General features: G+C 36.7%; 4 protein-coding genes and 1 pseudogene across 4 annotated transcripts; 4 read left to right on the forward strand and 1 right to left on the reverse strand.

The window, feature by feature from the left end:
• The first annotated feature begins 1,765 nt into the window (after window positions 1-1,765).
• On the forward strand, window positions 1,766-4,479 carry LOC137748450 (dehydrodolichyl diphosphate synthase CPT3-like). Its single transcript, XM_068488601.1, has 2 exons — window positions 1,766-2,174; window positions 3,304-4,479. The coding sequence occupies exon 2, from the start codon at window positions 3,313-3,315 to the stop codon at window positions 4,309-4,311; it is 999 nt and encodes a 332-aa protein (XP_068344702.1). The 5' UTR covers window positions 1,766-2,174; window positions 3,304-3,312; the 3' UTR covers window positions 4,312-4,479.
• A 406-nt stretch (window positions 4,480-4,885) lies between these two features.
• LOC137749051 (dirigent protein 19-like) lies at window positions 4,886-5,748 on the forward strand. The gene has a single exon (XM_068489236.1). The coding sequence runs from the start codon at window positions 4,960-4,962 to the stop codon at window positions 5,536-5,538; it is 579 nt and encodes a 192-aa protein (XP_068345337.1). The 5' UTR covers window positions 4,886-4,959; the 3' UTR covers window positions 5,539-5,748.
• Window positions 5,749-6,468: 720 nt separating this feature from the next.
• LOC137746430 (dehydrodolichyl diphosphate synthase 6-like) lies at window positions 6,469-7,442 on the forward strand (annotated as a pseudogene).
• A 422-nt stretch (window positions 7,443-7,864) lies between these two features.
• Window positions 7,865-8,599, forward strand: LOC137748328 (dirigent protein 19-like). Its single transcript, XM_068488469.1, has one exon. The coding sequence runs from the start codon at window positions 8,009-8,011 to the stop codon at window positions 8,579-8,581; it is 573 nt and encodes a 190-aa protein (XP_068344570.1). The 5' UTR covers window positions 7,865-8,008; the 3' UTR covers window positions 8,582-8,599.
• A 128-nt stretch (window positions 8,600-8,727) lies between these two features.
• Window positions 8,728-14,991, reverse strand: LOC137748327 (phosphoinositide phosphatase SAC7-like). Its single transcript, XM_068488468.1, has 21 exons — window positions 14,708-14,991; window positions 14,359-14,531; window positions 14,163-14,246; window positions 13,710-13,837; window positions 13,483-13,574; window positions 13,295-13,352; window positions 13,097-13,153; window positions 12,960-12,993; window positions 12,700-12,780; window positions 12,069-12,175; window positions 11,850-11,936; window positions 11,681-11,758; window positions 11,365-11,435; window positions 11,176-11,274; window positions 10,543-10,642; window positions 10,229-10,337; window positions 10,005-10,077; window positions 9,718-9,811; window positions 9,522-9,614; window positions 9,356-9,422; window positions 8,728-9,172 (listed from the first exon to the last, which is right to left on the reverse strand). The coding sequence occupies exons 2-21, from the start codon at window positions 14,504-14,506 to the stop codon at window positions 9,042-9,044; spliced, it is 1,791 nt and encodes a 596-aa protein (XP_068344569.1). The 5' UTR covers window positions 14,507-14,531; window positions 14,708-14,991; the 3' UTR covers window positions 8,728-9,041.
• Between the last annotated feature and the right edge of the window lie 6,345 nt (window positions 14,992-21,336).

Consider the following 21,336-nt stretch of genomic DNA (forward strand, 5'->3'; position numbering starts at 1 on the left):
GTAGCGATTGAATATTGAAATTCATAACAAATTTTGTTCTTGTAATCACCATTTGTGCTGAATTAAAGAATTGTTTGTTAAACCATACTATTAGTATTAGCAAAGCAGTTTATAATATGGGCTCAGATGGTTTCTTTCTGCGTATCGAGCTATTCGGACCGTTCAATTTAAATTTTGCGGTTTTCATTAGCTCATCTTAATGGTCTACTTCACATACAATCTTTCTCTCTAACACCCATACATCTCTCTTGAATTTTCCAGATTACTCGATCCACATGCTCGGGAGAGTGAGATCCGTAGAGGATCTCAATCCGTTTTTTTCCAAAGCAATATTACAATGATCTCGACTCTTAAACACAGCACAAGTCTATCAAGCTCCACGCGTCGATCAATTATTCGTCACCCGTAGGTTAATCATAATTAACAACCACATAATATATAATACATGGAAATATTAAAGTAGATAGTTCATGTTAATTGCATGCTGCATACGAAATTAATATGTTGAGGCAGATAGTGTGACTTTCATAACCGCAAAGGGAAATGATGATCCTTACCAACTGATCAGATGCACTAAGAGCATTTCACGCATGTATAAAGGAGATGCACAACGTTCTTTAATATCAATGATTACATTCGTTAGATATCTAATTGTAGCTACCTTATTATGATAACGTAATTTGTAGAAAATTATTTTCACACATTTTTTTTCTACATCATAATCATGCTATAAAGGAGAAATGTGAAGAGCATTTCATGCATGTATAAAGAAGACGAACAACGTTCTTTAATATCAATAATTACGTTGGTTTATGATAACGTAATATGTAGAGAGTGATTTTCACACATATTTTATCTCCCTATCATAACCATGCTATTTTCTAACTTTTAGAATAAACTAAAAAATAATTAAGTAAAAACAGAAGAAAGTGTTTGAAAATCTTTTTCAAAGAAGACAAAATAAACATCCATTTAACCAAGTCCTCTTTTGAACAAAAACCTAAGGAACAACTGGGACAAAATCAGCTACAAGAACATGAAAACATAACTCATGAGATGGTGAGATCTATTGTTGGAAGAGGTCTTGAATTTAATTTTTGTGATATTTTATTTGCGTTATTACATTAAAAAGAAAAAAAAGACCAAACTTTTAATTAATTATAATGGTTGATCAAATGATGTGACTGTTAATGAATACTTACAGTTATATCATATGGTTCATATATACAGAGTTTGATAGTTGAAGATCTAGACTAAATTCACAAATATTATTTCGTCAATACTTTTAATGCTAGATTCGAGCGGCTTCGATTCATGGTGGTAGCGAAGGGGTATAATTAGGATTTTCATTGTTTTAATTTTTCAATTTTATTCGATATTTACTTTTTACTTTAGCCTTTTTTGTGTTTTATATACGTTTTTAATGTACCATTAAAGTTTACTTTGTAAATAACATTTTCTATAAACATCATTCGTTATTATAAACGTGAGCACTCTTGTTTCTTTCAAATAAAAAAAAATATAGAAAAGAATATCCTTTCTTCTTTGCCATTTGCATAGAAGGACAAAGGAAGCCTCCCTTAAAAAATGACCCCCACAAAAAGCAGAAGAAAATGATAAAAAAAGGGGTGACTGTGCAATGCACAGGGTGCCCTTTCCCTTTCACCTTTCTTTTCAATATTTTTTTGTAACTTTGCAGATTACAGTTGAACTACTGTGTCTGTGTGTTCCTCTGTGTGTGCATATGTATGGCTGTTTTGCTTTGGTTTCTTACTTTCATGCCAAAAAAACCGGCAAACATCACTTTCTTCTAAACTCTTCCAATTTTCTCGCATTCGTATATTTTTCGTGGCTTTTGTGTTCTTCTCAATTATCTTCCATTTTCTGCGATCGATGTTTTTCTTTTAATCTCATATTTTAAAACCAGCAAACATCACTTTCTTCTAAACTCTTCTGATTTTCTCGCATTCGTATATTTTTCGTGGCTTTTGTGTTCTTCTCAATTATCTTCCATTTTCTGCGATCGATGTTTTTCGTTTAATCTCATATTTTTTGAAAGATAATTTCATGTTTTTGTGGCTCAGTGGCTCCCTAACCACGCTTATATATAGGTCTTAATTTTCTTCGATCTTCATTCGTTAGCCAGTGCTCGACTCATTCATCAACATATTCTTGTAAGTCCTTAACACTTTATCTTGGGATTTTTTTTTTCTCTGTGTGATGGGAAATGATTTGTAGGCATCTTTTTTTTCTCGTCGTGTAAACTCTCGTTTATTTCTAGTCTTTGAATCGAATCGAATCAAATATGGAGAATTGATAAATGATTTTAAACAGGGTGTGTAGAGGGAGAAAAAGAGCGTGTCGAAATTATTTTCCTCATATGTTTACTTGTATATAAATGTTTATTTAGTTTCTTATGCGGTGTGAATGAGTTTTAGAATATTTCTTTTGTTTTTGTACTCCATTTGGCTGCTCAGAAAACTGAGGAAGGGAGAAAAAAGTCCCAAACTTTGAATTTTTTGTGTCATTACTTGGAACCTAAAATTATTTTTGACTGCTAACAATAAAGTTCAGTGCTCTGATGGTATTTTTTGGCTTGGTTGAGGTGGGTTTTTTTATTTTTTATTTTTCTTTCTGTTTTTATGCACTATATACTGTGTTTGATATGTAATCTTTGTTATTTAAGCTAATTCTTTTGAACATGGAATTGATAAGTGAGAAATTATGTATAATTTGACTTAAGGGTCATGCACTCCAATTATAATTAGGGATGACCTCTCTTCTGTTTAACAAATTACTTCATCCATAAAGTGTAGGAATTTCTTAGGTTTATTTAGGAAATTAATTAGAGATTTGATTTTGTATTAGGGTATTTTTGGCATTTACGCATTAAGATTTCTCTACGTTATATTGCTATAAATATAATTCGTAATTTAATTTGAGAAACAAATTAGTCAAAGTGTAGTCTTTACGAGTTATATTTTGAATTTCGTTGCTTAGCCTGATTTTCAACATAAAAGTCTATGCTTGTGGACTTTTCTTTGCCTTCTTTTCCATTTTGGTCTCGTGAACATTGCTGAGTACGTACGGTTAAAAAGTCATTATTTCTTAGCTGTGAATCATGTACTAAAATATATACATAATTAACTTAATAAAAGTACAACGCACATCTCCAACGGTGATAGATTTGTAAAGAGGAAGCAATCATGTCTCAGATCTTTCAACTCATTTTCTTTATTTTCTTGTATTTATATGGAGGGTGTTTAAGGTTTCGTGTTCACTAGAGGTTTCATTTCTCTTCAGCGGGATCATATGATGGAGAAAAACAGTGTGATTAGTGAAAGCGAAAGCAGGGCAATTGCAAGCCAAAAGTTGGGGGGTTTAAGCACTTTTCTGAGGAAATGCTTGTTCAGTGTTGTCTCTGTGGGCCCCATTCCTGAACACATAGCCTTCATCATGGATGGAAACAGAAGGTATGCAAAGAGGAGGAACTTGCCTGTTGGGGAAGGCCACAAAGCCGGATTTCTATCTCTCATGTCGATTCTCCGGTACTGCTACGAGTTGGGAGTGAAGTATGTGACAGTCTATGCCTTCAGCATTGACAATTTCAAGAGGCGGCCCGACGAGGTGAAAACTCTGATGGACTTGTTGCAGGAGAAGATTGAAGGGTTGCTAGAGAAAGAAAGCATTGTAAACCAGTTTGGCATTCGGGTATACTTTATCGGTAACTTGAAGCTTTTGAACGAGTCTGTGAGGGTTGCTGCTGAGAAGGCAATGAAGGCCACTGCCAATAATTCAAAGGCTGTGCTTTTAATCTGTGTGGCTTATACTTCTTGTGATGAGATTGTCCATGCTGTTGAAGAATCCTGCAACATGAAAAAGAGTGAAATTCGAGCACAGATTAACGGAACAAAGGGTGGCTGCAATGGCGGTATGGATGGAGAAGCGGGGTTAGATACTAGCGAAGCTTGCAATGAGAAAGTTGAGGGGGAGGAGAAGGAAAACACAAGGGTTGAGCATGTCGAAAAAGATGAAGGGGAATTTCAAGAGAGTGAGAAGCAGCTTCCTGTTGTAAAGGTAGTGGATGTTGAGAAGCACTTGTACATGTCAGTGGCACCTGATCCAGACATTTTGATTCGAACTTCAGGTGAGACACGCTTAAGCAATTTTCTGCTTTGGCAAACTTCTAACTGCCCGTTGTACTCCCCTGCTGCACTGTGGCCGGATTTGGGTATGTGGCACTTGGTTTGGGTAATTCTGAACTTCCAGAGAAACCACTACTATTTGGAGAAGAAAAGGAAGCAGATGTAACGATCATAACGCCGTGGAGACTTGTAAATCATGTGATCATGCTTACAATTCCTCTGGAAGCTTGGAAATGTTGAACAAACAGCTTATATTTTTCAGGATTCTTGACTTATAATATGTATAACAGCGTGTCAATATTTGGTGATCTTAATTAATAATATATGCTTCTTACTTGCCAAACCATTCATGTTATAACACGTGTATAACAATCTTTTACTGCTCGGTTCAGAAGAATCAGAACTCAGTAGAAGATTGGGCCGCGATGATTTTATTATTGTGATCTGTTTTTTCACACTCAATGTAATTCTATATACAGTTGAAGGCGGCTATAGCTTTTGAAAATGATGCAGCAACCAATTCAACTTTTTTATCATGGTTGCTGCTTGAAAATTCAAAACAGAGATAAAGGCCACTTTCCTGGATAAAACCAACCCCCCTTTGGATGGTCTTGATCAAAACCCCAAAATATGTGTTTTGTCGATCGGATGGCAGATATTGAGTCAAAAATTACCAACCAAATGTGAATTTATGGTCTCCCATTGCACAAGACTCCACACTAATTTATGGTCTCCCATTGTATAAGACTCCACGCTAGAACTAGACTTTCATGTAAAATTCAGCATTCTCCAAGTTCTTCCTGCTAGAACTGCCATGGCTCTCGCTTTGCGATTCGATATAGTTCTTCTTACGGTTCTACTTTCCGCCCTCCTCCTAACTAAAGCCACCTCTACCTCTCATCGCCACCATGACCGTCACCACCATCATCTCAAGTCCCTCCACTTCACTCTCTTCCAACACGAAACCATAAACAGAACCGGATATATTGTAGTGAATGGTGTAACGGGACCAGGCGTAAGTCAAACCACTACCCCTTTTGGCACCGTGTTTGTTTTCCAGGATCCGATGACTGTCACAGCCAATCGATCTTCGAAAGCAGTTGGGATAGCTCAAGGAACTTCTGTCACATCCAGCTTAGATGGGCTTCAGAGCATTTCAGTAGCTAAGATCACTTTGCGCTTGAAGAACCACTCTGGTTCAGTTTCAATAGTTGGCGGCACGCATAATGTGAAGCCCGCCGATCATCCTGTTGTGGGAGGCACCGGCGATTTCCTGTTTGTTCAAGGCTACGTGACATCGTCCCCCGTCGATCTCAGGGGCCTAACTGTTGTCTACAAGATTGCATTTCACCTTTACTGGCCTCCATATGCAACTCAAGCTTCTCAAGTGTGATTTTGTATCTCCACTTTTTCTTTAATGTTATCGCTATGTAAGATGGAAATGTAATTTGATTAGATCATCGGTTAAATCCACGATGAAAACCGAAGATAGATGAATCAATCTGAAGTAAAAATAAATAAATGTGGTTTCACGAAACAGGAATCAAAATTTCAATCTCTAATTATTCGTCATAGCGGAGATACAGAAAATTTCAATCTCTAATTAATCGTCATAGCGAAGATACAGAAATTTTCAAGTTACAATTTTCAAACCATGTCCATGAAAAGCTTGAACAAAGCCAGTGGAAATGAATGCAGAACAAAATAATGCGAGTTAAGACACTGGTAAAGGTCGGGAGTTGGGAAATAAAAAAACAAAGTGAACATGAATACACATCTTAATTTGACTTACAGCAACAGCCTCAAGTCCTCCTTTTTGTGATGACGGTGTCATATCTCTGCTGACCGAGACAATGTAATGCCCTTGGAGGAGGTCAATCGCATCCTTCAGGCATTTCCACCAAAACAAAGGAGTAATCCGTACGTAAATAGTTGCAGAAGAGATGATATTGCTTTCATACAAAGAGATCCAACAAATCATACTCTTTTAGGGAACAAACATTGGGAAAAAAGGGTATACAACTAGAACCATCAATAAAGTGTTAATGAAATAGTATTCTGGGTTTGGCTGCATAACCGAACGAAGTAGTAGCGACAACAGTTAAAAAGTCATTATTTCTTAGCTGTGAATCATGTACTAAAATATATACATAATTAACTTAATAAAAGCACAACGCACATCTCCAACGGTGATAGATTTGTAAAGAGGAAGCAATCATGTCTCAGATCTTTCAACTCATTTTCTTTATGTTCTTGTATTTATATGGAGGGTGTTTAAGGTTTCGTGTTCACTTGAAGTTTCATTTCTCTTCAGCAGGATCATATGATGGAGAAAAACAGTGTGATTAGTGAAAGCGAAAGCAGGGCAATTGCAATCCTAAAGTTGGGGGGTTTAGGCACTTTTCTGAGGATATGCTTGTTCAGTGTCGTCTCTGTGGGCCCCATTCCAGGCCACAAAGCCTGATTTCTATCTCTCATGTCGTTCTCCGGTACTGCTACGAGTTGGGAGTGAAGTATGTGACAGTCTATGCCTTCAGCATTGACAATTTCAAGAGGCGGCCCGACGAGGTGAAAACTCTGATGGACTTGTTGCAGGAGAAGATTAAAGGGTTGCTTGAGAAAGAAAGCATTGTAAACCAGCTTGGCATTCGGGTATACTTTATCGGTAACTTGAAGCTTTTGAACGAGTCTGTGAGGGTTGCTGCTGAGAAGGCAATGAATGCCACTGCCAATAATTCAAAGGCTGTGCTTTTGATCTGTGTGGCTTATACTTCTTGTGATGAGATTGTCCATGCTGTTGAAGAATCCTGCAACGTGAAAAAGAGCGAAATTCGAGCACAGATTAACGGAACAAAGGGTGGCCGCAATGGCAGTATATGGAGAAGCGGGGTTTGATACTAGCGAAGCTTGCAATGAGAAAGTTGAGGGGGAGGAGAAGGAAAACACAAGGGTTAAACATGTCGAAAAAGATGAAGGGGAATTTCCAGAGAGTGAGAAGCAGCTTCCTGTTGTAAAGGTAGTGGATGTTGAGAAGCACTTGTACATGTCAGTGGCACCTGATCCAGACATTTTGATTCGAACTTTAGGTGAGACACACTTAAGCAATTTTCTGCTTCGGCAAACTTCTAACTGCCCGTTGTACTCCCCTGCTGCACTGTGGCCGGATTTGGGTATGTGGCACTTGGTTTGGGCAATTCTGAACTTCCAGAGAAACCACTACTATTTGGAGAAGAAAAGGAAGCAGATGTAACGATCATAACGCCGTGGAGATTTGTAAATCATGTGATCATGCTTACAATTCCTCTGGAAGCTTGGAAAAGTTGAACAAACAGCTTATATTTTCCCGGATTCTTAACTTATACTATGCATGACAGTGTCAATATTTGGTGATCTTAATTAATAATATATGCTTCTTACTTACTAAACCATTCATGTTATAACACGTGTATAACAATCTTCTACTGCTCGGTTTAGAAGAATCGAAACTCAGTAGAAGATTGGGCCGCGATGATTTTATTATTGTGATATGTTTTCCACACTCAATGTAACTCTACATACAGTTGAAGGCGGCTATAGCTTTTGAAAATGATGCAGCAACCAATTCAACTTTTTTATCATGGTTGCTGCATGAAAATTCAAAACAGAGATAAGGGCCACTTTTCTGGATAATCAACCAACCCCTCTTTGGATGGTCTTGATCAAAACCCCAAAATCTGTGTTTTGTCGTTCGGACGGCAGATATTGAGTAAAAAAATTACCTACCAAATGTGAATTTATGCTCTCCCATTGTATAAGACTCCATACTAGAACTAGACTTCCATGTAAAATTCAGTGTTCTCCAAGTTCTTCATGCTAGAACTGCCATGGCTCTCGCTCTGCGATTTGATATAGTTCTTCTTACGGTTCTACTTTCCGCCCTCCTCCTAACTAAAGCCGCCTCTAAGTCTCGTCGCCACCATGACCTTCGCCACCATCATCTCAAGTCCCTCCACTTCACTCTCTTTCAACACAAAACCATAAAGAGAACCGGATATATTGTAGTGAATGGTGTAACAGGACCAGGCGTAAGTCAAACCACTACCCCTTTTGGCACTGTGTTTGTTGTCCAGGATCCGATGACTGTCACAGCCAATCGATCTTCGAAAGCAGTTGGGATAGCTCAAGGAACTACCGTCACATCCAGCTTAGATGGGCTTCAGAGCATTTCAGTCGCTAAGATCACTCTGCGCTTGAAGAACCACTCTGGTTCAGTTTCTATAGTCGGAGACATGCATAATGTGAAGCCCACCGATCATCCTGTTGTGGGAGGCACCGGCAATTTCCTGTTTGTTCAAGGCTACGTGACATCGTCCCCTGTCGATCTCAGGGGCCTAACTGTTGTCTACAAGATTGCATTTCACCTTTACTGGCCTCCATATGTAACTCAAGCTTCTTAAGGGTGATTTTGTATCTCCACTTTTTCTTTTTATGTTATCGCTATCTAAGATTGAAATGTAATTTGATTAGATCACGGTTAAATCCACGATGAAAACCGAGAATAGATGAATCAATCTGATGTAAAAAAAATAAATGTGGTTTCACGAAACAGGAATCAAAATTTCAATCTCTAATTAATCGTCATAGCGAAGATACAGAAAATTTCAAGTTACAATTTTCAAACCATGTCCATGAAAAGCTTGAACAAGGCGCAAGCATTTACAGAAAAAAAGAACGACGATAATAATATAAGTCGTTACCAAAAGAAGCAGGTGTTTACATGTCGTATTAACTTTCGTGTATAACTGATCAAGAATTCAAGACTCCATGTGGGGTACGAATCAAAGAATCAAATATCATGAAGCAAGCAGGAAAAGCTTCACAGCAAAATGAATCGGCCACAACATTCTGAGCACAGAATTAAGACCGAGGCTTGTGTAGACGAGGTCTGTTGCAGAAAATACGCCCATTGGCCCTCACGAATGCAGCTATAGCAATACTTAGACCTGCCCATATAACTGAGAAGAACAAGTGCCGTAGATCGTACCTAACTGCAAAAGCATTGGAGACAAAATAATCATTTAGTTGCAGATTTCCAAAGATGTTAACGATCAGATATTGTTTCTCTCAAGAAAATGAACCAACATTATCCCGGTCCTATCCCACCCTTTCACCACCGAAGCCATGATTTCTGCAAATCTATCTTTGTCACAACATGACATGTTTATATTTACCTTGCCTCAATGACAATGTCGCAAAAAAGAACCCCATCAAAACGAAAAACAAAGCCAGTGGAAATGACTGCAGAACAAAATAATGCGAGTTAAGACACTGCTAAAGGTCGGGAGTTGGGAAATAAAAAACAAAGGTAACATGAATACACATCTTAATTTGACTTACAGCAACAGCCTCAAGTCCTCCTTTTTGTGATGACGGTGTCATATCTCTGCTGACCGAGACAATGTAATGTCCTTGGAGAAGGTCAATTGCATCCTTCAGGCATTTCCACCAAGACAAAGAAGTAATCAGTACGTAAATAGTTGCAGAAGAGGTGATAATGCTTTCATACAAGGAGATCCAACACTTGCGTACCAACCTGTTTTGTTCCATCGCAAAAGTTATTATAGTAATAACGTAGGAGAGCACTGACTCCATCCTTAGCGATCCCTTGCATTGTCCGCTGTCCGCATCTAAGATCCAGCCGAATAAACAAAAATTACCACACCAAAAAACTAAAACTTTGTATCTTCTTCTTATGTCAGTAGCAAAACATAAACATGCTCCGAAACCTTCCAAAAGATTTTTCCCCGGCTTCCTAAGTCAGAATCACATTTTCTAGGGTAAGAATGCATTAGATGTATGAGTAGATCCATGTATAAGTACCTTACAAAATCCCCCTTCAAAGCAGGAGTTCCAGAATACTGAATGCTTACATCATCCCCATGATTAGCCCACACTGGGAAAACAGAAAGAAAAAAAACAATAAATCAGAAGCAATACGCACCCGCAGACATGGTAAGCCCTCTAATCACAACCTCTATATGCTAGATAGAGAGAGAGAGAGAGAAAGAGAGACGGTAGAAGAAAAGAGAAAAGGATGTACTCACAGACTCTAAAGCATTCATCTAAATTGGGATGTGATTTAATAGTTTCTTCAGCAGCAAAAATTCCAAGCCTTCTAAGTTGGCATTCCAACATATTTCGGGCTATCATGCTCTGCAACAAATCATACTCTTTTAGGGAACAAACATTGGGAAAAAAAGGTATACAACTAGAACCATCAATACAGTGATAATAAAATAGTAGTCTGGGTTGGGCTGCATAACTGAAAGAAGTAGTAGCGACGACAGGAAGAAAAAAAAAAGGAGAAAGATAAAGGGTTTGGCATTTTCTACAAACAATTTGCAGATCATTAACTTACCTGGGTAACATTTGTACGATCTAAGCAATCAATGCAATTGGTCCTTACAACTCCCAGTTGCTCCTTCATTTTCTCACCCTTTTCGTTCAATAGAAGATACCTGGATTTCAATCGTGGTGAATAAGCAAATAAGGGTTAAGATGACATCCTGCAATTGTTAGGCATTGAGTACGTAATGGACTTATGATAAATGCATCTCCACACAAATACACAGGAGAGCAAATAAGTATAAATCAAACATAAGCTGCGTAAATTACTTCATCAACTTTGTTGTTGACATTAGCTTGTTGTATGTCATCCCATCCCTGACCATTTAAACTTTTGAGGTGTACTACTTTTGTGTTATATGGGTAGTCTAACACTTAGTAAATCGCTCCTTATTGCAAAATATCACAGAATATATCTTGAAAAAGCTTATCTGTGGCGATACTCCTATTAATTAGAAAACGATACCATTGCCAATACGTTCCTCTGCGTGATGCAATGCAAGTGTCTAGGATTAATCTACTTCTGCTGAACTCACCCTCAACAAGTAAAATGATATTTGAAAGGGAAAAATGAATAATGAAGCATTATATACCAAAAGGCGTGTCAAGAAATTAAACGCTTATTACAGTTTGATGGAAAACATACCCATTTCTGTCCAGGAAATCTACAATTTGCTCATAAAGTATAGAGAGGCGCTCAAAATGGACATGTCCACAGATATGGTGGAAATCGAAGTGCCAATATCTACAATATTCAGAAGTCTCAACATAAAACAGATCCATACCAAAGAAGAAGAAAAGAAGGGTAAAAGGGTTAGGTGAAGGGAAATTCTACCTCAGATCCTCACTAACAATATGCTGCATTGCACTTGCAAATTTCTCACTCAAGCGTCCTTCACCTCCATGCTGACAAGATAATAAAGTATATTGAGACATAACACCCAAAATTGTGCGCACACCCACATATAGAACATCAAAGAACGAAAAGTTTAATAGCGTGCAAACCTAAGATTACACTGACAAGTGCACATTACACAATCTATACTTAAATGCATATATACATGCATTCGTGTGGATAGTCCTCAAGATTGCCTATTGGCTGGGTATGATCAGATGAATTATTCCACAAAGTTTGGGACAGGAGTTCGCACCGTGTTAACAAGATCAACAGCTAATACAGCCCCATACTTTTTTCTTAAATCCAGAAAATGCCGCTCTGCCACTCGAGGCTGCATAAGATGTAGTATGCCAGTAGTCAGATGAAGATAGAATGAAATAGAAAGAATCTTAGGATTTAAAAACAAGTAACCACCAACTCACAGCTTCCTCAAGTCGCACAATTTCAAACTTGGGCTTGTATGTTAAATCAACAATTTGTTCCCAAAGCAACGGAATTGACCCCCTAACCTGCAAAAAATGAAAAAAGCATTAATGATGCACTAAACTATTTAGGACAGTTAATCAGGGACAAAAAATAAATAAAACCACGTAAACAAAAGTCCATAACATAATTATACATGCACAGCTATACAATTTTACCTGGACAAATGATGAAGTAAACCCATTCAAGTGCATAATCTGCTCAGTTTCCACAAAGTTCGCTACATACCCGTCTGAATCAGCTCCTCTTCTCCACATCCGGGTGCCTTCCAAGAAATGAAAATTAGTATTGACGAGACTCACTAGAGTAACAAGGACATAAGTCCTATTTCCGATGGATATAGTGGCCCTAACTTGATAAGATATTATAAACTCTACGATTCCCAAATTTAGCATGAATGTTATTCTGCTGGAAATGCATATACTCTTTACATAGATGCACACCAGAAAATCACTGGACCTTCTACTTCCTACTGCACCGAACAGTTGCAACAGAGTTGAGTTAGGCAAATCACCCTAGATGTTATAGTACTTTCTACCTGTACCATTCAACCGTCCTATTTCAATGTTACCTACTGAAATGAAGGGTAGTTGGTCCATGGCTCAAACACTTGTACGTCCATGCAAATATAATTTTTTAAATAGACAAATCCTTAGTTCTCCTCATAGATGGTATAGTACTAAAACCAACATCTGTATTACCCACATATCTGCAATTGTATGATAACTGTTAAAATACAGAGCATGGCGATAAACAAACAACTGAAAAAGCAGGGCAATATTTGAATACCATTTCTCCTAGTGCATCTCCTTGCAATCAGAGTAACATCGATAATATCTTTGCCAATGGCTGCTTGAAAGTGATGAAAGCGTGATGATCAATTAAGGAGAACCTTTCAATGGAAAAACAGTTTATAAATCGAACACCACCACACAAATGAACTAAACAAACTAAATAATACATAAGTATGAAATGTATGCATGTATGCAGGCACACAAGCACACATGAGAAACAGCAATAAATTGAAAGGAAGAACGAAATAAGGATATTCCCTTGAACAATAGGAAGTAGGTACGGATCGAGCTGCAATCAAAGACCATATAAATGCTCAAAAGTTAGTAAACGGTAATTAATACTTCGTCAGAAAACAGAACAGGTAAAACTAAAAGGTTGGCAAAGACCGGACCTTGTTATCTATCATCCCTTCCAACATATAATTGTTCCAAAGAAATCTAGGCTCTGCCTGTGGAAAAACATTTGGAGACATGAGATTAAAACCATGAAGATAAACATAAAACATGGCTATGTGAGTTTATACATAACTTTGGCAACAAGAAAATATTAGGAAACAATTTCAGTCTTCAATTGCAAAATCAAGGGATACCTGTCTCCAAAGTGGAAGCAATTTAGATTCATCGCCCAAATCATGCAATCGCTGTGCACTGTAATTACACAAACTTTTTAATATAATGAATAGCACGATTTCACCTCAACTCTTAAATGAAACCCTTGTTCTTGTTTATCACGAGGGCATAGAGGGTGGGGGACAACTTAATGTGGAAAAAACTTCACCTCAGTGTTAAATTGGTCTCATACGAGAAATAAAGACCAGGAGTCTTCTCTGCTATATTTAGCAGCCCAGAAAACTCCGTCTCCATCTTTTTCTGCCAAAAAGGTACAACAATATAAATTTCATGTCAGTAGCCACTACTTGGTTAAGGAAAGCAGAAAAGTATCAATAGGCACTCGCATAAGGAAGACTAAAGCAGGGGTGAAGGGTAGAGCAACAATGGATTCACCTGTTCTGCCGGGGAATTCTTCAAAGAATGGTCACAGGGAAAAACCTTCAAAGATGAAACTTTAAAGATAGGATGCCCCAAGTAAGAACCAACATGTTCACAGTCTGTTATAACCATTAGATATGACCCTGAAATCATAATGAACTAACAACATCAATGAAATGGAGAAGCTGCAACTCCAGGGCTAGAAAGGAATACACAATTTCTCATCCAATACTTTAAAATTCAAAACCGCCATATTATAATATGTTATCCTATTACGCTTCTTAAATTGTAGAACTTTGCAATTATATTAGATTTGGTAAATCTAAGGCCTAGCCTCAGCTTCCACATTATGTAATGAATTGGTTTGTGTATGATGTCGATTGCGAAAAGATTAGGATGCCGATCTCAAATACACAAGATGAAACGTGAAGGTCTGGACTCTGACTGGTTTGAATAAGGCAACGTTACCTGCCAAAAGCTTTAGAATCCCAACCACACCGAAAATAGTTCGAATCTTAGGAACCCGAACGGAGCTGGAATCTGGAAGCTTATCTGCAAGGCCGGAAAACCCAAATACACAAACAGCAAAATGACAGTAAAATCTGTAGCATTTAACCAAAGAAACAAAATTAAAGATTGTTACTTTTACACAAAGAAAACCCACCAATGAGCTGCATAGAGCCGTCGACCCTACTGACTGCCAAAGAGGAGCCCTGAGAGCCATCAGTGGGCTCGATCACATACTGATCCGGAAACTCCCACAGCCTCATTCGTGTGTACAGCTTCTGCCCAGAGTCTGCCTTCTCCATCATATTACTTGGGTAAAAATCCAAATCACTGAACCAATCCAAAATTTCAATTTCATAAATTTCAAACCCGAGAACAGCATTAAAATTCAATCGAAAGAGAACCCAATATTTCAAATTTCATAAATTTCAAATCTTTATTCCAAAAAGTAAGAAATAATCAAAGTCATGAACATTGAACAGCATTACAATTTACTAAAGAACTACCTTTTCAGAGATCACCACGTGCACTTGGCGTGGGAAAAGTTAAAGAGCAGAAATTGAGATCCAAATCTCTCTCAAAATTCTTGTGAAAAAATGGAAGATCAAAGAGCAAAGCTAGAGCCTTTTTGGGGTTGGTCTGAGAATTTGACAAAGTAAAAAACAGATGGGGTTGTGAGGCAAAGGCCGTGCTTGCGTGCGTGTCTAATAAAACGCATAAGTCGGTAACGGACTCTCTCTCCTCTCTCTCTCTCTCTCTCTCTCTCTCTCTCTCTTCCAAAGCTTTAACGGTATTTTGGGCGGAAACTAGCAACTGTTTTTGCCCAAATCAGTGCTGGAGGTAGGAACTTTCTCCAATAAATTAATCAGAATATTAACAACAAGTCAAAAAAGCGAACGTGGAAGATGGTGATTGGGCATCACTCTAGTACATGGGGACCCACAGACGTAGTCGTTTGTTCTTTCTTCTGGGCAAAAATGCGGTCGTGTATTGGAGCTTGGATTTGAGACCGTTGGATCTGCATACTATTTGCTGATCTTGGACGGTTATAAAGCCAATTATTTTCTGTTATACCATTTTATCTTTTTTCCTTCTACAATTCAAGTGTTAAATGTTAGAGGAGAACGATCGGCGGGATTAAACTAGTACTAAAATTACATGTATTATTGCTTTAAGACGATGCTATAAATGGTCGTCTGTTTTTATGTTTAAGAGTGCTTTTATATAGGTCCATGTTTATGGGCATCTATTGAGAGAAATTTTTCGTTGTGATCGGAACACGAATGGTACACCATGTATTTTTATAGAAGTAATGAGAAATTTTATTTTTTAAGTTATTAATTTTTTAATACACATATTCCACTATTTATATAGTGATACGTGTTGTACCACCATGTGTTCTGGTCACATTGAAAAATCTCTCTTGTAAGACCAAAGAAATTTTCCATTGTGAACGGAACATAGTGGTACACCATGTGTTTTTATATAAGCGGAGGGAAATTTTTTCTTTTTTAAGTTATTACTTTTTTAACACATATATTCCATCTTTTATATCGTGGTACAGTGAGATACTATCTCGTTTTTCGATCACATTGAAAAATCTCTCGTAAGACCAAGCATTAAATCGAAGATCACAAATCGATACGAAAATTCATGTAACACATTTGTGGAACAATAAATGGCAAAACTTCTAATAGTTATGACCGAAGATATTTTGATACTTCTCAAAAATAAAAAATTTGCATGTTTTTCAAAAAAAACGTTGACTAACCATCACAATTTTAAGTCATAAAATCTATTTGATTTCACTATCACCGTACTGTAAGGTTTAGAAAATCCACGTAAAACTTTTTGTTGATATTCTTGAGTTTAAAATTCATTTTCAGCAATGTTTTCGTATCACTCTATTTTTTTTTCATTTATTTTTTTATTTTTTTGGCATACATATTACTTTGAAAATACATTTGTGGCTCTATAAATGGTAATAGTGCTACTAAATTCATCCCATTGTCCTATTTTTCCACCTACATTTTAATAAAAATGTTAGTAACATATATATCCTTTTATAAAAAGACTTTTAGACCCCTATTTACAAATGGGTAGTTGACATATACAAGTTGAACCACCATCAACTACCATAACCATTTCAATGGAAAAACTTCTAGACACCCGTATAGATGTGCACCAAAAATATTGTTGCGTTCTAGGGTTTAGGTTGGATGAGATTCATTGAAAACCCAGATGACGATGGGAGTTGGGGGTGTCTAGAGAAACGATTATGGGTTGGCTATGTAGTTGGAGAATGATTTGGTTGTGCATAAAAGGGGGGACATGTTTGGGTGGATTAGTGGTCTTAGGTGGTGGAGGCTCTATTTCCACGATAAAGTGTGCATGCGAAGAAGAACGAAGGTTCAGTCAATAGTTTATCATTTCATGGTTTCGGTTGCTGGGTTTTTGGGTGGCGGAGAGGCAGAGATCAGGAGAGAGTGTGGTGGTGGATAGGGGAGAAACATGTTCTTTGGGAGGTGGTGGTGGATGGGTTGCGAGCTGAGGGTGAGTGAGCGGGCGGGTTGAGGCTTTGGCTGTCGCCATGAGTCACTGTGGTGCTGCCATTAAGGATGAAATATATATATAAAATATTAAAAAATTTAAATATATATTAAAGGTTATTTTAAGAATAATAATGGGTGAGAAAATAGCATTTTAATTTTTTTTAACTTTTTATAGTGGGTAAAATTATAAAATGAGTGGGAAAATAAGACAATGCGGTGAGTTTATCAACATTCAATGGTAAAACCACTTCCAAATTCCTTTTAAACCATGACGAAAAATATTTCCAAAAAACTTGGCCTTTTTCTCAAAAAATGTGGGCTACGCATCCCTTTTTTTTGCGGTTTTGTAAAATAGTATAAAGATCGTCACAAAATCTATATGCTTTCACCTTCACCGCACCGTTAGGTTTAGAAAATTCATGCAAGACTTTCGTTGATAGTCTTGAGTGTGGGATTCCTTTTCAGCAATGTTTTCTACCCACTATTACTTTTTCCATTTATTTTTCAATTTTTGGTTGAAATATTATATTAAAATACATTTGTGGGTCAATAAATGGTAAAAACGCTTTCAAATGTCTTTCAAAAGTTTTACGTAATCGTTACAAAAAATATGCTCCCAAAAAAAAGAATTGCAAGTTTCTCAAAAAAAATATTGACTAGCCATCATGATTTTCAAGCAATTTTGCAAATTTTGTACAAAATTGTCATAAAATCTATTTGCTTTCATCATCATTGTAATGTGAGGTTTAGAAAACTCATATAAGACTTTTCGTTGATATTCTTGAGTTTGGAATTTCTTTTCACCCGCACCACTACTATTTTTTCATTTTTCGACTTAAATATTACACTAAAATACAATTATAGCTTCATAAATGATAAAACCGCTTCCAAATTATTTAGAATTTTTTTTAAACATGACCAAAAATATTTTGAAAAAAAAAACATTTTTCTCAAAAAACGTGAGCTAACTAGCACGATTTTTTTGGCAATTTTGCAAAACAGTACAAAAATCGACATAAAATTTATATGTTTTCACCTTCACCACACCTTGACATTTTGTAAATTAAGGTAAGACATTTTACAAATATTATTGAGTTTTTGTTTCGGTATCGTTTTCTTGCCACTACCATTTTTTCCATTTATTTAAAGTTTTTGGTTAAATATTATATTACAAACACATTTGTAATTTAATAAATGATGATAGTGAGTATCGTCATCACTTGAGTGTGATGAACAAAAATATAATAATAATAATAAAATAAAAACTCGGGTACCCTTTTCCCTTTATTTGGGCTGACTTGGGCCCTCTGTTTCATTTTTCTGGGCGACTTTGGCACACTTAGAAGTGCCAACTTAATTACTTGGCTCCCTTCATTGACAAATCGTGGGTCATGCTGAGTAACTGCCGAGAAAAAGGGCACTCGATGCAACACTGTTGAGAAAAAGAGTGCCAGCCTGATGCCCAGATTTCTAGTAGTGTTTCTCTCAATTTTCATCACTGGAAGTACTAGATTAATTATTTTCAAAGATATACATGTGTTTGTTTACTAATGTAATTTTCATTTAATTAACCCTTCTGAAATCAGTCCTAATATGTTCAACACGTCTTCAACGCATATGAAACTTAATCGGGTTAAAAAAAACGCATATGAAACTTAAATGAAATTACTTGGAAAAAAAAAAAAAGGTAATTATCATTTGTTTGATACTATATTATTATTTAATTGGATATTTAATCAAAGGTTTCTACATATTAGGGGCAACCCATCATTATGTTTTCTTTTCTTCTTATCACTTATGTTTCATCAGTTTTCAAAGTTCATAATATCCATCCAACTATGTATATAGGCTTCAAAAGTCACTGTATGGACTTAAGGAAGCTCCAAGATTATTAAATGAGATTCACTAGCTTTTACCATAATTGGGGTTCAAAGCTTCTCAAGCTGATCAATCCTTATTTGTTCAGCACTCTCCAAAAGGCATTATTGTCTTGGTTCTTTATGTTGATGATGTGATTCTAACTGATAGCTCCTCACTGTTAATATCACATGTGATTATAGTACTTACTACATAATTTGAAATGAAGGATTTAGGCACTCTGTACTATTTTCTTGCGCTGCAAATCAGTTACACACCAAAAGGGTTGTTTGTGTCACAGTCAAAATATGTCAATGAGTTAATTGACAAAGTTGATTTGCATAATTGTAAACCCTATGCTACTCCATGCATGCCTACCATATCACAGGGTTCTTAAAAATGATGGAAAGCCATATCATAGACTTGAATATATAGAAGTGTAGTTGGAGCACTTCAGTATCTCACATTCACAAGGCCTGACATAGCCTTCTTTGTGAATCGAGCTTATCAATTTATGCATAATCCTATGGAATCTCATGTTATTATAGTGAAAAGAATTCTCAGATACCTTAAGGGCATTTCAACTTATAATATTCATTTTAAACCATGTCCTATACATTTACAGTCCACTAGTGATGCAGATTGGGCTGGTGACCCAAACGATAGAAGATCCACCTCAGGGTTTGTAGTACTTCCTGGTTCGAATCCAATTTTATGGACATCAAAGAAGCATTACATTGTTTCAAGATCATCAGCAGATGCTGAATATAGAGCCCTTGCAATCACAACTGCAAAAATTGCTTGAATAAGATAGTTGTTCTGTGATGTTTTGTGATCTATATATTCCTTTTTTTTCAACCACCAATAATAACATTGTGATAATGTCTCAGTTATAGCTCTATCCACTAATCCTATAAGTCTAAACACATTGAGATACACTATCACTTTGTCCCAAAAAGAATTACTAGAGGAGATCTTTATGCGCAACATGTTTCATATGTAGATCAATCAGCTGATACACTCACTAAGGGTCTTCTGCGCCTTTGTTTCAGCAAGACTTTGGCAATCTCATGCTCATTTCACTTAAGCATGAGATTGAAGGGGATGTAAGAGTGAAGACAAAGACAAAGACAAAGCTAAGGATCCAAGTGAAGATATATCAAGGGTCTAGTTATTACCACTTGTCATAAGATAAGATAGGGAGTTATAAAGATTGTTACAAAGTTCTTATAGCTTGTCAAGAGTGGTTAAGGAAGTTAGAAGAGAATATTATACATAGTCTTAGCTTATATTACAAGCCATGTAATAAACCAATACATATAGCTAAGTGTAAGATTACTTGACAATCAAGGAAATACATTTCATCTTCCAAACTCTCAAGCTCTCTTTTGTGCAAACTTTACAGTTTCTTCTTCGATTTCTTCAAGCTTCTTCTTCAATCTTCATAACCTGCTTCCCTGATCCTAGTCTAATAGGGTAACCATTGTGTGATATGCACGTCAAAGACGGTGTCCTAAAGCCATTGCAGCCTCCCTATGTGCAAGTACGTATACTTACAACTTCATGCCCTCCTTGTGCTGCAGCTGCTTATTCTCAGAACCTTTCTAAGCTTCCTTGTTATAGGTTTTGCTAAAAAAAGGTTTTCAATTGTTGTTATGAATTATTTAATGGTCTGGGTTTGGCCTCATGTCGCCCCCCTGACATATTGTATTTTTTTGGTTTATCAATAAATTCTCCTCAAAGTCTCTTCCCATGATAATAATGTTGGAGTGGGACAGACCTTGTGGCCAAATTAAAAAAAAAAAAAATAGTAACGTCCACACACTAAAATGTAGAAATTAAACTATTGGTTATGTTATTTGAAACTCTCATATTCCTCAAAGCATTGTGTAAATAAATTATCAGTTAAACATCAAATTAAAACAAAAACCAAACTGATAATTCGAACTAAAAGAATTATATACCTTTCAAATTACAACAGCTATATATAGCAACCTCCTTGTTTCATTATCCTAAAACCTTTCTGGAGCTAGAGGGGGTTTAATTAGTCTCTTTTTTCTGCTTGATTTTGCATCCTTCTTGTGTACGTTCGACACCACCTTTGATTATTTTCTATTTGTTTCCTGTTCTCGGATTCCCTTCTTAACTATCTTGTATGGATTGCAGAAATATAAATCTTGACAAAAAAAGGAAGAACATAAAAAGCAACCTTGTGTGAGAAGATAGAGCTCATAATATATTACAGAGAGAAAGTGTTTGTTACAATACAACCAACCGACTACAAAAGAGATAGGGAAAAGATATTTATACGAAGTATTTCGAAGACTACTTAATTCTAAAACTATTGCTGACATGGCAGTTGCCTATGTGGCATGAATATCCAATATCCACCCCCCCCCCCCCCCCCCCCCCCCCCCTTTCAATCTTAACAGGGATAGTCCAGATTAATATGGTGACGATGTTAGAGAAAATCAGGACCATGAAGTCCTTTTGTAAGGATGTCAGCCACTTGATTATGTGTAGGCACACATTGGACATCAAGATCACCCCTTTGCACCCATTCTCGAACAAAATGGAAGTCGGTTTCCAAATGCTTGATCCTTGAATGATGAATAGGATTCATACTTAAGACTATGGCTGACTGATTATCACAAAATAAAAGTGGAGGATTAGGAAGAATAGCACACATATCTTTCAGTACAAGTTGAATCCAAGCTATACCCGCA

Source organism: Pyrus communis, chromosome 10, assembly GCF_963583255.1.
Source record: "Pyrus communis chromosome 10, drPyrComm1.1, whole genome shotgun sequence".
NCBI classification, from domain to species: Eukaryota; Viridiplantae; Streptophyta; class Magnoliopsida; order Rosales; family Rosaceae; genus Pyrus; species Pyrus communis.